This window comes from Poecilia reticulata, linkage group LG17 (genome assembly GCF_000633615.1).
Source record: "Poecilia reticulata strain Guanapo linkage group LG17, Guppy_female_1.0+MT, whole genome shotgun sequence".
In the NCBI taxonomy this organism is placed as follows: domain Eukaryota; kingdom Metazoa; phylum Chordata; class Actinopteri; order Cyprinodontiformes; family Poeciliidae; genus Poecilia; species Poecilia reticulata.
This window is the reverse complement of record NC_024347.1, coordinates 16,971,352-16,985,792: the sequence shown is the minus strand read 5'-3', so window position 1 is coordinate 16,985,792 and position 14,441 is coordinate 16,971,352. Positions and strand designations below refer to the sequence as shown.

Here is a 14,441-nt window from a genome sequence, read left to right as displayed (position 1 = left end):
TAGAGCTGTTGCCTTGCAACAAGAAGGTTCTGGGCTTGATTCCCGGCCCCTCTGCCCCGGAGTTTGCATGTTCTCCCTGTGCATGCGTGGGTTTTCTCCTGGTACTCCGGTTTTCTCCCACAGTCCAAAAACATGATTGTCAGGTTAATTAGCCTCTCCATGTTGCCCCTAGGTGTGAGTGTGAGTGTGTGTGTGCATGGTTATTTGTCCTGTGTGTCTCTGTGTTGCCCTGCGACAGACTGGCGACCTGTCCAGGGTGACCCCGCCTCTCGCCCGGAACATTAGCTGGAGAGGAACCAACAAACTGCCCGACTCCACTGAGGGACAAGGGTGAAGGAAAATGGATGGATGAAGCTTGTAAAAAAGGAACAGCAGAGGGCGCTGTGACCCATCATTTGAATGTCTTTGTCCTTTGCTTATTTCTCATCTGACCAAATGCAGCTTGTCTGGCCTCAGAGTCATTTAACTTAATTTCCTTCACAGTTTGAACAGGTTTGAACATAATAAAACTTTTCTCATTCCCAACTTTGATTCCTGCAAGTAGAAAGTTTCTAACCAGGATTTCAATCTTTCAATCAGCCTCAGACATATTTTACTGTTTGTTTTGCTCATTTTAAATGAATCTCCTCTTTCTCGAAGCGTTGGCGTCACTCTGCTTGTTCGACCCCAGACAGGTTTCTCAGCTCTGATCCGTCCTGGTCTGGTCAGCACTTCCTTCTTCTGCAGACGTTATCTAAACAAGTTGTAAAATAAATGAAGCAGCTGCCATCGTGATGCGAGCGCAAAGGATTCAGAGGAACGAAGAAACACTCTTGGAAAAACTGCTGTAGATTTACAACACAGTAGAAAAAACTATTCACCCTGTAGATTCCTAATTTTTGCTTTTTTTTGTCATTCTTGAATGTTTCAAATTATTATGCATATTTTAAAATCTGTGCAAAATACCAACGACTTTGCACATTAGTGCACATTCCACTGGTAGATTATTTCATTATTTCACTTATAGCTAAAACTTTTTCATGAATATAAAAGAATTGACTTATAACAAGGCAAAACGTTACGTTAAGTTAGCTTTATTTTTATTTAAAGTGTTTATAATTTCACAATATTAGCACTGGAAACTGGACCAAGAATACCTTTTGTGTTTTTGCAGTGTTTTAAACTTAAATCTGACTAGAAGAGATACTTTATGTTTGGAAAGTATCTCCAGAACTAAAACACTACTGCAGAGAAGAGTGAATCAAAATGTCTCCATAGTGACATGAAGAACTGATTGTTGGTTATTTACAGCTGTCAAGTTCAGTAATGTTGTGTAATTTCAAAACATTCTCCACTAACAACCGTCTGACTTCATCCTGCTTGCTGATACTTGTGATGTCCTGATCTGAATAACATCCCTGTCTGTTTTTCTTCCAAACAGTTCATCGTTTCCAGCAGCAGATTCATTTTAAATCAAGTATCTGAAGACAGATTTTTATTCAAAGATTTCAGTATCAGCACCTGCAGAGAAATGCTAAAGTGAAAAATGTTTTGCAGCGCTGTGCCGTTGTCTCTGAACGACGCTTTTCTGTGACGCAGGCGTTGGAAAACTGATATTTTCTGTAAGACTTGAAGCAATCAGAGCTAAACCATGAGGAGGTTACGAGCCTCCCTTCACAGAGAGCACAGCTGCAGCCTTGAACTTCACTAAATTAGTACATTTTGTTCGGACACCTGGAGCTCCTCCTTTCAGCTCGTGAAATTCCCAGGACCTTGTATGGCCATAATGGAAAACGGAGCGTCATGGAAACTTTTTTCCTCCATTTTGTTTAAGAAGCAACGGGATATAAACTAAGAAAGATAATCGAAACGGACGGAATTAGACTGAAGCTGGAGTTTACACACTGCAAATAGTTCTGGTTAAGTTTCTAGTAAAAATATCTTAGTACACTTGAAAAAGACGAAACTAACTTCCATGTAAGTTTTCAGCAAGATATAGGAGCTTATTTTAAGTAATTAATTCCTTAATATTGATTTAAAAAGTACTAGTTCCACTGGCAGATTATGTCACCCATAACACCCATAACTGGGACATATTTCCCAGTTATGGGTGAAATAATATGGCAGTGGAACTATTACGTTTTATAAAACATTAAGGAAATATTTACTTGAAATAAGCTCCTTATCTTGCTGAAAACTTACCTGCAAGTTAGTTTTGTCTTATTTCAAAGCCAGTTTTCCTAGAAACTGCATCAAAAACATTTGGTAGATTTTGAGTTTTTGAGGTGAAAATAAGGAAACAAACCTGAAGATCCATTGTAATTGCATAAAGATGATTTTTGGTATTTTTCCCAAACGGTGCTGAATAAAGGATGAAGTAGTTTTATAATATCTCCACTGATTTTGAGACGTTTCAGATGCTTCAGATACAAAACAAAGATGACTGTTGAATTCAAATTTGTTGCCATATTAATGATATTTTGCCATTTTTTGTATGATTCTGTTTTCTTTTGATAAAAGAAGAAATATTCCTCTCTAACATAAGCATTGAAATATTGAAACATGAATAACTTTTGGTCTTTATGGTTTCAAAGTAATCTACGAATTCAAAAACTGCAAATACGTTTTTGCAGTTATAATATTTGATATTATAACATATAATATCAAATAGGAACCACCTTAATCTGTAACTTTACGCAGGTAGTGACAACTGCTGCAGAAAGATGCAAAATTCAACATTTTCGACCTTTCATAAGAGCAAAAAACTTACATTTGAGGCGCAAAATCACTTTGATTCCAGGTAATTTATTAGAAAATTGAAGCCATGATTGTAAAATAAAGTAAAACTGACAAATGCTCATTAATCATATTTAAATACACTGACCGTCGCCCCGTGTAAAGCAGCTTCCCTTCTTAAAATAAGTCTCCAAACAACCCGAACCACCACATAAATACATCTCATAAATATCTTAGATCCTTTTACATCTCACTTTTACAGTTGTCAACATTTCAGACGTGCAGTGAGTTGTTCCGCTTTGTACCGATATTAGGGAATGTTACAGCTTTGACAATAAATAATTGTAAAATAAAGTTGCAAAAATGCTAAATTAGCCAGGTGAACACAGTGCAAAGCAGCACAGCAGGAATCTGTGAAAACCTACAGTCTATAGGACTCAAGTATAAAGAGGAGTGTGTCAAAGTCCATTTGTTCAAAGAGTATTTGACTTATTTTAAAGTAACAGTCAGTAGAAGTTGTTTCTATTTCTGCTCTCGTGGTTTAAAACTGTAACATTTACAAGTCGTCGTCGGGTTTAGGAGTTGTTCTTGTCATCGTTCTCGTCGTCGTCGATCCGGGCCACCATGGTGGACACCAGAACCTCCATCTGCTTGGCCCTCAGCTGGCCCGTCTCCAGAACCTCGTCGTGGTTGGCCTTCTCCCGGCTGTCGTAGTCCATCACCGCCCGGTTGCTAATCAGCGACATGGCGAAGCAGCGCATCCCGGCGTGGCGCGCGACGATCACCTCGTGGACGGTGCTCATCCCTGTGGAGAAGACGAGGAGATGAATCTGATTTATCAGCGCCAGACGTTTTGGTTTCGGCGCAAAGGAAGGTTTGGAAAAGTTTTGCTTTCAAATTCGCTAAAGATTTCTGCTCAATGTGCAGGTCTGTCATGATAACAAGTTCTGATCAGAATTATTATAATGCTGTTGTTTTGAGAGCTTTCTCAAGTAATTTACTAATAATTACATAATGCAAATTCGCCCTCTGAAAGACTAATAAAGTTTAATTTTGTAAAGTACGATGCAACGCTCCACTTTTTTCACTTCAGATATCTGAAGTTTAGTATCGGCTGATACGATCCGATACAGAAAAACATCGCTGAATTGACTTAAAATGTTTCTTTACTTAAAACAAAAACCGTAAATAAAATGTGAAATAAAAACCACACACAACTGAAACCATAAATAAAATGGATTCTGACGTCTCTGTTAACAAATTTGCCCTTCATCAGAATGGAAATTATTGAGCTCATTTTAACTTATCATGTGATTAATTCAAAAGATCAGAGGATTAATCTGCACATCCACTCCAAAGCCAGTACCAATGCTGAGCCCAAACAAAACAAATGCAGGAAAAATGACCCAATTTCTACTACTAAATTATAAAACCCTAGAAGAAATTATAAGTCAATTAAGCTCCGGTTCCTGCTGTCTGGATGTCCTACCCACACATTTCTTTAAGAAAGTCCTGCCTGTTGTTGCTACTGATCTGATCCAAATAGTAACTCTTCGCTCTCTTCAGGTGTTTTCCCCCAGGCTTTGAAAACAGCAGTTATCAAACCACTTATAAAAAAGAACAATCTAGACAAATCCCTACTGCAGAATTACAGGCCGATCTCCAACCTCCCATTCATCAGCAAAATTATTGAAAAAGCTGTTTTTAAACAATTGAATAACTTCCTAACAATAACAAACTGCTTTGACTCCTTCCAGTCTGGTTTTCGTGCTCACCACAGCACGGAGACGGCCTAGTCAAAGTGTTCAATGACATCCATATAAATACAGACTGTGGGAGAACCACAGTGCTGGTTCTGTTGGACCTCAGTGCAGCTTTCGACACTGTTGACCATGACATTTTACTGAATCGACTGGAGAGTTGGGTTGGACTCTCCGGTCCAGTGCTCAACTGGTTTGAATCTTAAATAAAGAACAGAGATTTCTTTGTTTCAATCGGAAACTTCTCATCAGAGAGGTCAAAGGTCACATGTGGGGTACCCCAAGGTTCAATCCTAGGACCCCTTCTTTTCAATATCTATATGATCCCACTGGCTCAGGTTATAACAGGAAACAGGATTAGCTACCACAATTATGCGGATGATACACAGCTCTACATCACGATGTCACCAGGTGACTCTGAACCCATCCAATCACTGAATAGATGCTTAGAACAGATCAATGTGTGGATGTGCCAAAACTTTCTCCAGCTGAACAGAAACAAAACTGAAGTTATTATCTTTGGACCTAAAGAGGAGCAAACCAGAATCTATGCACAGCTTCAGTTATTACAACTAAAAACCAGCGATCAGCACGAAACCTGGGAGTAGTGATGGACTCTGACCTAAACCTTCAGAACCACATTAAGACAGTCACAAAGTCGGCCTTCTATCACCTGAAGAACATCTCCAGGATTAGAGGACTTATGTCTCTGCACGATCTAGAGAAACTCATCCATGCGTTTATCTTTAGCCGCATTGATTACTGCAACAGCGTCTTCACAGGTCTGACTAATCAATCAAACAGCTGCAGCTGATCCAGAAGCTGCTGCTCGGGTTCTCACTAAAACCAGGAAGATAGAGCACATAACACCAGTTTTAAAGTCCCTACACTGGCTCCCCGTAGCTCAAAGAATAGACTTTAAAATACTGTTGTTAGTTTATAAATCACTGAACGGTTTAGCACCACAATACCTTAAAGATCTGTTATTACTGTACCAACCGTCTAGACCCCTCAGATCTTCTGGTTCTGGTCTGCTCTGCATCCCCAGAACCAGAACCAAACGAGGAGAAGCAGCATTTAGCTTCTATGCACCACAAATCTGGAACAAACTTCCAGAAAACTGTAAAACAGCTGAAACACTGAGTGCCTTTAAAAATCAACTTAAAACCCACCTGTTTAGAGTTGCTTATGGCTAAATTAGGGTTAGAGTGCAGGTTTTGATGTCTTTGATGTTTTATGTTTTTACCTTTTTAATCTTTTTTTTTCTTTTTTAAAAATCTCTTTAATGTTTTTATTTTTACTTTTTAATTTCTTTTTAGTTCTCTTTCTCACTGTTTACGTTTTAATGATGTAAAGCCCCCCGGAAAACGTCCCAGTTAAACGACGTTTAACTGAAGTCCAAAAGGGGTGCGGGTTTTAATGTTTTTATCTCTTTTTTTATCTCTTTCTCTTTCTCACTGTTTATTCAATGTCACATGCTGTTTTTATTTTAATTATGTAAAGCACTTTGAAATGCCTTGCTGCTGAAATGTGCTATACAAATAAAATTTGTTTGATTGATTGATTAATTGATTATTGTGACAGGATTATTAATGTGCTGCATTAAGGACCACATTGATAATCCTATGCTCTTGGAACATAGAGTATTGCCCCTCCTCCACCTACTTCTGGTAACCTGCTGAGAGAAGGTTAGTCAAATATTTCCTTTCCTTAGAAAAAAAGTTAATATGTAGAAAAAGTGCCGCCCTGCCCCAACCTGTTTCTCTTTACTGACAGTCAGCTGGCTAATAAAATGTTACTAAAGTTTCAGCTTTATGACAGTTTAAGGTTTAAACGGCCGTCTGGTCGTAAAAACAGACATTTCTGTGTGAGAAATGATGCTACGTCTGCTAGCTGCTTCACCACTGAAGTTTTGCATAGTATTTTAGCAGAGTGCACACTTTATGATTACTGTAACTAATACTGTATTTAACATGTACTTACTGTAAATGTTTGCTAAAGACTTTGCATCAGAATAATTACAGTAAATTATATTTTACACTATTTGCCTGGAGCAGAAACAATTTGTAAAAAGCTAATTACGTGATGAAAGAAAGAGAGAGAGAGAGAGAAAGAGAGAGAGAGAGAGAGAGAGAGAGAGAGAGATTGTGAATACTGTGGGAGGAATAATATTTCGCTGAAGGTCCAGCCTTTTAGAGTCATGCCTTCATTATCATGCCTATTTTTATCTCCTGTATTTTCGTCTGTATGAATTTTTTTTCTGGATGATGTCATTTCCTGGAATGCTCATAGCTTCGTATTTCTTCCTGCCTTTGATTGTCCAAACTCTGCTTCCTGTATTGACTCATTTTATCAGAGGAAATACTTTCAGACGCCTTATTTAGCTTTACCATGTGGACAAACTGCAGAAAAAAAGACATTTATCCTCCTCCCAAAATAACTTCCTTCCTGTCTTCAGATTCTAATCAGAACTGTATTACTGGCAGGTAAAACATAAATTCACGATAAAAAAAAAAAAAGAACATAAGTGTTTATTACTTTCGCAGCAGCAACTTTCATAATTTGCTAATGCAATGCTAATCTGTTAGCATGTCGTCATCTTTAGCTGAGCTTACAACATAATCAAGTCTGGAATAATTCCCATGATGCAGCTGGGTAACTGCTCTGTTAAATCCACTCTTGCACGTTAAATTTAAAACGACATTAAAGAACGCCTCTGGTCTGGTCTTCGCCTTCCTTCCTTCGGCTGGATTGCTCCAGGGAGTGTGTGTTTGTGTGTGTTTGGTAATTCTGGACATGTCACAAACTGAATCTGAACACAAACACTGAGGATGTTTGTTGACCTTCTCCTGACCTCTGGCTCTTTGACTCATGCAGCCGAAATGGTCTGTTTTACTTGACCTCCTTGTTTATGCGAGTGTGTTTCTGCACACACACATAAACATAACATCTCTAAAGGTCCTCACATTTACACAAGCAGCTGTGTTGTGTGAGTAAGGATTTAATCACACGGTTGAAATGAAATCTCAGAGTCTGAATGTGTCTGATGCAGTTACTTACCAACAGCGTCGGCCCCCAGGCGGTGCAGCATGCGGCACTCGGCGATGGTTTCGAAGGACGGCCCTCCGATGACGGCGTACACGCCGTCCCGCAGGAAGCTGCTGAAGCCGAGCTCGGCCGCCACGTCGTGCGCCAGCTGCTGCAGCTCGCGGTCGTAGGCGTCGGACATGCAGGGGAAACGGACGCCAAACCTGAAGGCGAGAGGGAAAACCTTCAGCCGCTGGTAGAAAGTAACAGAACGGTGACTCAATGCTGGAATCTTCCCAGATGCAATAATGTAATAATGTAACTTCCCATTTGACTTTATTCTTGTAATATTATAACTGCAAAATGTTCCAGTGAAATAAAACCTATGGCAGGAAGACAGTCCTCTGGATTAATGTAACTTATTGTTCAGTAAAGAATGTTTAATGACTGGCCTTGATGAATAATTAGTATCATGCTCCATTACTACAAATAAAAACATTACGTTATGAGCATAAAGTCATAAAATTATGACAATAAACTTGTGCGAGAAATATGTCATAATATTACGAGAATTAAGTCTTAATATTACAAGAATAGTTGAAATAAGAATAAAGTTGTAATAACATAAGAATAAAGTCATAACATCATTAGAACAAAGTCATAAAATCACAATAACCAGATCATAAAATTATAATAACATGAGAATAAAGTCGAAATAATACAAAAATAAAGTTGTAAAATTATGACTTTATTCTCACATTATTCCGACTTTTCTCTTGTAATTTTATTTACAGTTACAGCTTTAAATAAGACGTCCAAAAATGGAGAAAATATTTACCATATACATTAAATAAAAGGACATTACTACGTGGTTACTGAATTATTACACCATAATTACCTGGCACTAACACTTTACACAACAAATTGTAACAGTGGAGTAATTTTGTTTCGTGTTGGTTTGGGGTGCGGCTCACTAAGTGTCATGTGATATCTGTTGTTTTCTTGGCTAAATTATCAAAAGCTTATTGTGTTTTCAGCTGGAGAGGCAGGTTGTGTAGGAACGCAAGAGGAGGCTATAAACAAGAAACAATCTCATGTAGGAGGGAGAAGCTGGAGCAACTGAACCTTTTCTCAAATGACAACGACGTCCTTACATACTTGAAACATTTTGAGAGTCATAGGAGTTACAAACATTTTTGGAAGTTGCTCCAATCAAAATAAAAAGTGATTTAAGTTAATAATGTGAAACCAAATTACCAGTATGCAACTAGATCTGTGTCAAACCAAAATGTTGTCACCAATAGAGCACAATTAAATACAACAATAGCTTTAAAACCTCAACCAAACATGTGAAAACACCTTACATCCTTAAATTTACTCTTTATTCCTTTTTTCCAAAGTGCTCCTTGACCCAAAACCAACCAAGAACAGGATGTTGAGAGTTTCACATGGCTAATTATGCAGCCAAGTAAAAATCAACATAGTTATAAACCAGACTTGGTACTTTAATCCGTTAATCCCAATTCATTCATTTGGTAGGTTTAAATACTCAAATATTTTAATTTAATTAATTCATCACATTTTTGTTTTCCGGAACCTTTGTACTTGTGCGTTTCTGGTTCACCCGTAAACTTGACGCACAGCCACAAAAAGCAGCGACGGACAACAAAGCTGCTTCTCTTGACAATCTGGGAATACATTTTTAAGAACAAACTGATTGTACGCTGGAAAAGGCGACTGTTGTGTCAAAGTTGTGCTAAAATGAGTTAGCGAAGCTAATCAAAAATAGCATCTCAGTGATAAACATGTCGCTAATGTCACCATCATATTTCTAAAAAAAATAATTTGTTCAGAGAAGTTCAATGAAAGATCAAGATTTTCTAAACAAATTAAAGCTGAATGGGTTTAGCAGCACTTTGCACCAATATGATGGCGAATAACTTCAGTAACAACTTAAAAACAATAAATATATTTGATGCTGAGCTCAAATGTCTATTTAATTATTTAGCAGCAAAAAGGGTTTTTGAATCGAAAATGTTGCTTATTTGGCTGACTCTATGATTTTCAACTGAAATGCGATTAATTAATTAGAAACCCTGCAATAAACTTGATTAAAAATTGAAATCCCACTCTAAACAGAAATCCTCCTCAGTTTCTGTTTGGGTTCGTCTCTGGCCTGCAGCTACCTGTCGTCGTTGGGCCCACAAAGCGGGTTGACTCCAGCAAAGCCGGGCATGTTGATGTGATCCTTGATGATCATGACGTCTCCCACTTTGTAGTCCTGGTTGAGGCCTCCTGCAGCGTTGGTCATGATCATCGTCTTCACACCCATCAGCTTAAAGACGCGCATGGGCAGCGTGATCTGGATTGGATTAAAACAGAATATTAATCACTCTTAAATGTGTCATTGTTAAATATTATCCGAACAGAATGAAAAATCTGAGATTGGTGGTGACCACCTCAAAAGCAAGAGCTTCATTTTTAGTAAAATTAGTCGGTCTTGTTGTCATGGGAATGACAAATAAATTTATCTATGTCAAGGGTTTTAGATTAGGGCTGCAACTATAAATTAGTAATTGAATAATCTCTCAATTATTCTGACAATTAATCAGATGACATAAAGCTCAAAAAATTTGTTTTACGTAACTTTTTCTTTTTTTTTTTTACAGAATTTGAACCAAGTGACGTTAAAACTGACACTTGAGAGGTTTTTGGGTAGAACAGAACAGACAAAGGTTTATTTATACCTTCAATACTAAATGTATATATTTTTTAACAGTTTTACTTAGTCACAGCTCTGTATGCATTGTTCATTCAGCAAATGGCACTTTTTAAAGTCTATATACTCCAGTTATTGATTAATCAATTAGTAAATTAGTTGACAGTTATTTCAATACTGGATTCATCACAATTAATCCAATTAATTGCTTCAGCCGTAGTTTCGATGTTACTTTTTAACTGTTTTAGCTCTAAAACTGACTTGCAGCAATCATGCAGCAATAGTGATGCAAATTATAGATTAATAAATCAATCTGAGTTTATTGATCGACTAACAATTTATTAGTAAGCGACCATTTTCTTAAAACCCAGAGTTTTCTGTTAAATGAAGAAGGGTTGACAGTCTCTCCATAACAAAGTTTTCATTATATTTTGGATTTAAAAAAATATATATTGTGAAACTTCAAGAGCTTGTCAAGTGTTTACATTTCAAAACAGAAGGACATAAAATGCATTTTGCATTCCATGATGGACTCTGTTTGGACGGTTTCTCTTTCCTGTTTTGATATGACCCGCCATCTTTATTTCAGTATAAACTGGCTCTGCTTCAGGATGACCAGCGGCAGCCACAACACTGAAAGAAGGTCTACCAAAACGTTATTAGTTAATCCATTGAAACTAATTTTAATCTAATAAATCATTAATCCATTAATGGATCTTTCACCAAAGCACCATGTTTGTATTTTTACTCACCTTCTGGATTGGGTGGCCCTCATAGAGGTGGAACCTGCCCTGCATGCAAACACACGGCTTCCCTTTTAGTGTCCCAAACACCAACTTGCCAGCGTGACCGCGTACTGCAACACACACGTGTGATGTTAGATGAACTGCTGTGGGGTTTTATTTTAGCATGCAAGTGTTAGCAGGTGTTTTTTTTTCTCCTCCCTTTGCTGCTCATACCTGTGCTGTGGGGGAAGTTGGGAATGTCGCAGTACTTGAAGACCTGCGGATCCTTGAGCATGTCGGCCAGCGCGCTCAGGCCCGACCCGCACACGATTCCCACGGCGGGTCGCAGCTGGGTGTGTTTCAGCAGCCAATCAGCTGTGGTTCTGCACTCCTCATAGCTTACACTGAGAAAGGGAAGCAAAACAGAGATAAGCAACGCAGATTGTAACGATAAGCAAATTCTTCAGCAGGATCAGCATGTAATGCTTGAAATGTCCCAAATACGTGACAGTTTTTCAATTTCCAGCAGTGAGGGGCTGAGTTCACATCCTTCTACTGTATGCTCAATAATGCTCCACTTACACCACACACAGCAAGCCAAAACAAGGAAATGAAATGAGTCAGAGGAAACTGCACAGTCACTGGCTTCAGATGAATGCCTTCCCTACGCTTTGGAAATATTTATAAGAACACATAATCACACAGACAGCAGTAGGGACAGGTTGTATCCTGTCTGGCTTGTATTATTGCATAAAATCTGAATAGGAATGACAGCAGAACAAAATAACACTTTGAATCTCACAGGGAGATTCACTGTGACTAAAACCACGACCATTTTCAGTAGTATTTTATATTATTCATGAGGAATTATGAATATTCTGTGATTTTTCGTAACAGGTGATCAATTCTGCAGTAAAGACAAAATTTCAAATGACCCCAAATATGACAGCGACTACAAACTGAGTCGTTTTTAGTGTTTAACACACATTAAAGCCCTAATTTGAAAATCAATAGAAACACTTTTATCTGCTTCTTAACTAACTGGGACATTAAACAATAAATCTTCTAGCCAAAGATTTAAATTTATGATTGCCATAATTAAAATAATAATAATAAAAAACCTATTTCAATCAACTTGTTTTATGTAGCATAGCAACAAAAGAGGCATAAAACTGTAATTTAGGTTAATATGGCCAGAAGAGAGACATGGGAAAGACAGCAAGAGGAGCTAAATATTTAGTACTATTTTGTTTTGTTTGTCTAATTCCTTTCACCAAACATTTAACAATAACAAAAGGAGAAAAAAATAGCGTTAAAGACTATTAAAAGATTAAAATTAATAAAAATTTTACTCTGGTAAATTAGTAAGCCTTTTAAAACATAAGAGTTAACATGATTTGTAAATGCCAACGTACGTTTTATTTTTATTTTTATTAAATTAGGACAAAAATGATGAAACTGACCTTAATCATGTCTTTTTTTGCTGAGAAAGGAATCAGCAAAATGGTTGCCTTCTTCCAATAAACAAAAAATGTGAAAGCTTTTTGAAGTTTTGGATCTACACTGATTCACACAGTTTTCCTTTCCTACAAAGAAAACTGTCTGTTTTCATTGTCTAATTAAAATATGTCATCGTTTGCTTATTGTTGAGTAGGAGCAAAACCCTCAATAAACAAAAGTTAAGCCATGAGTTCCTGAGTTGATGATTTTGGCCCAATTAACAAAAAGTTGTGACACCCTGTCCTAAACGTTTGATCTTTCAAAACTTTGGACATTCAAAGATGTTAACTTCCCCATATTGTAGTCAGTTTAAAAGCCACTTTTGACTCTTCGGTGAAAACATTTACTTTACATTTATTGTAGCATTTGAGCTGCTTTATGTTGCACCTGAACAACACATAAAGTCATCTAACCACCTACAGCAACATATTGCTTTTTACACCAGCTGTGACTTTAAAGCTGATTGATTAAACATTAAAAAGTAACAATCAGATCTAAATATGTTATTGTTTTCTGGCCCCTCAGGGTCGATCTGTCTTGTCTTGTTCTGCCTCCTCCATCCTGAGTGCTACGTGCTCTCAGTCACCGACCGATTCTTCGGTGATTGATGGAGGCTGCGGAACCCAATGTACTCACAGCGGGGGGGCTCTGCCAGCTCTGACTCCTTTGTGCCACATGTGGCCGGATCTGGCACACGCAGAGGGCGGGAAGACAGTCAATACAGAAGCCGGTAATGAGTCGGTGGGTTATAGCTGACGTATACCGGCAGAAAGATGGCCAACTGCAATCGATTCACGTGTTAAACGGTTCCGAACCGAACAATTCCGAGTTTTACCGATTTCGAGGGTACATCTTCCGTCACTTCGCTGATGTGTTAAACCACCATCAGGTTAAAAAAAAAGCAAGGAGGAAAGAGTTCGATCACTTTCTGAGATGATTAAACTTAACTAATGGTTTATAACTGAGCGCTTACATCTCGTTTAGCTTGTTGAAACTGTTAATCAGAACCATGTAAACCAGGTAAAATAATAACTTTTTCGCTCACCCAAATGTACTGTGAGACATGATGGAATGTGATGATGAGTTCAGCAGCTTGTTCCGTGTTTCGTTGTGTCTTCCAGCGTTGTTCTGGTTTCCTGATGGAAACCGGTTTTTAGATGCCTCCACCCGCTCCGCTCTCCCCCCCCCCCCCTATTGTGCGTCACATCCAGCATAATAAAAGAGAAGGCATGACGACGTAACTCTGTCCGCCATATTGTGAGTGGCAAGTTCATCTTAGAGCTAGCACAGACATGGTTGAGAAAGCAGTTCACTTTAGTTTAGATTTCACAACAGAAAAAGTCAATTCAATCCAACCATGCAACCAATTGATCCTAGTTACCAAACACTGCAGTCAAATTCAGCTTATTATTCAAATTAGTTAAAAAAAAAAAAAAAAGTTTTCCGTATTTACTTCGCCTGGATCAGAACACACTGACAGTAGACAATTGCCATTGACTTTGCAGCAAAAAGGTCCTATAGAAGCAAAACAACTTAAGCAGAATAAATGTAAACTTTATCAAAAAGGAAAGTTTTAAGCCTGACCTTAAAAGTAGACAGTCTGCTTCATGAACTAAAACTGGGAGCTGGTGCCATATACATTGACCTTACCTTGCCTCAACAAATACTAAAGCACAAAATAATATCATATCATATCTTATTTTTGTTATTATTATTATTATTATTATTATTATTATTATTATTATTATTATTATTATTATTATTATTATTATTATTATTATTATTATTAGCAGTAATAGTAGTACTACTAGTAGTAGTATGACAAAAGACTTGGCCCTTATTAAGATTTAGTGCTGACTTGGCAGACTGAAGGTGCTACCTAACTCCTAACATTCAGTTACTTTTATTTATCTATTTTCTTAGGACACACAAACAGCTTAAAATCTGAACAACAAAGAACATGTGAAGCTTTTGATGGTCTTAATTAATCAAAAT

The 14,441-nt window shown here is 37.7% G+C and overlaps 1 protein-coding gene across 2 annotated transcripts; it reads right to left on the bottom strand.

Moving 5' to 3' along the window:
* Nucleotides 1-2,764: 2,764 nt before the first annotated feature.
* Nucleotides 2,765-13,625, bottom strand: pnp5b (purine nucleoside phosphorylase 5b). Of its 2 annotated transcripts, none has more exons than XM_008433984.2 (6): nucleotides 13,492-13,625; nucleotides 11,181-11,350; nucleotides 10,974-11,077; nucleotides 9,689-9,864; nucleotides 7,536-7,726; nucleotides 2,765-3,520 (listed from the first exon to the last, which is right to left on the bottom strand). In XM_008433984.2, the coding sequence occupies exons 1-6, from the start codon at nucleotides 13,509-13,511 to the stop codon at nucleotides 3,291-3,293; spliced, it is 891 nt and encodes a 296-aa protein (XP_008432206.1). In that variant the 5' UTR covers nucleotides 13,512-13,625; the 3' UTR covers nucleotides 2,765-3,290. The 2 variants fall into 2 exon arrangements, with proteins under 2 accessions (XP_008432206.1, XP_017165284.1); XM_017309795.1 differs by lacking the exon at nucleotides 13,492-13,625 and adding an exon at nucleotides 13,083-13,337.
* Between the last annotated feature and the right edge of the window lie 816 nt (nucleotides 13,626-14,441).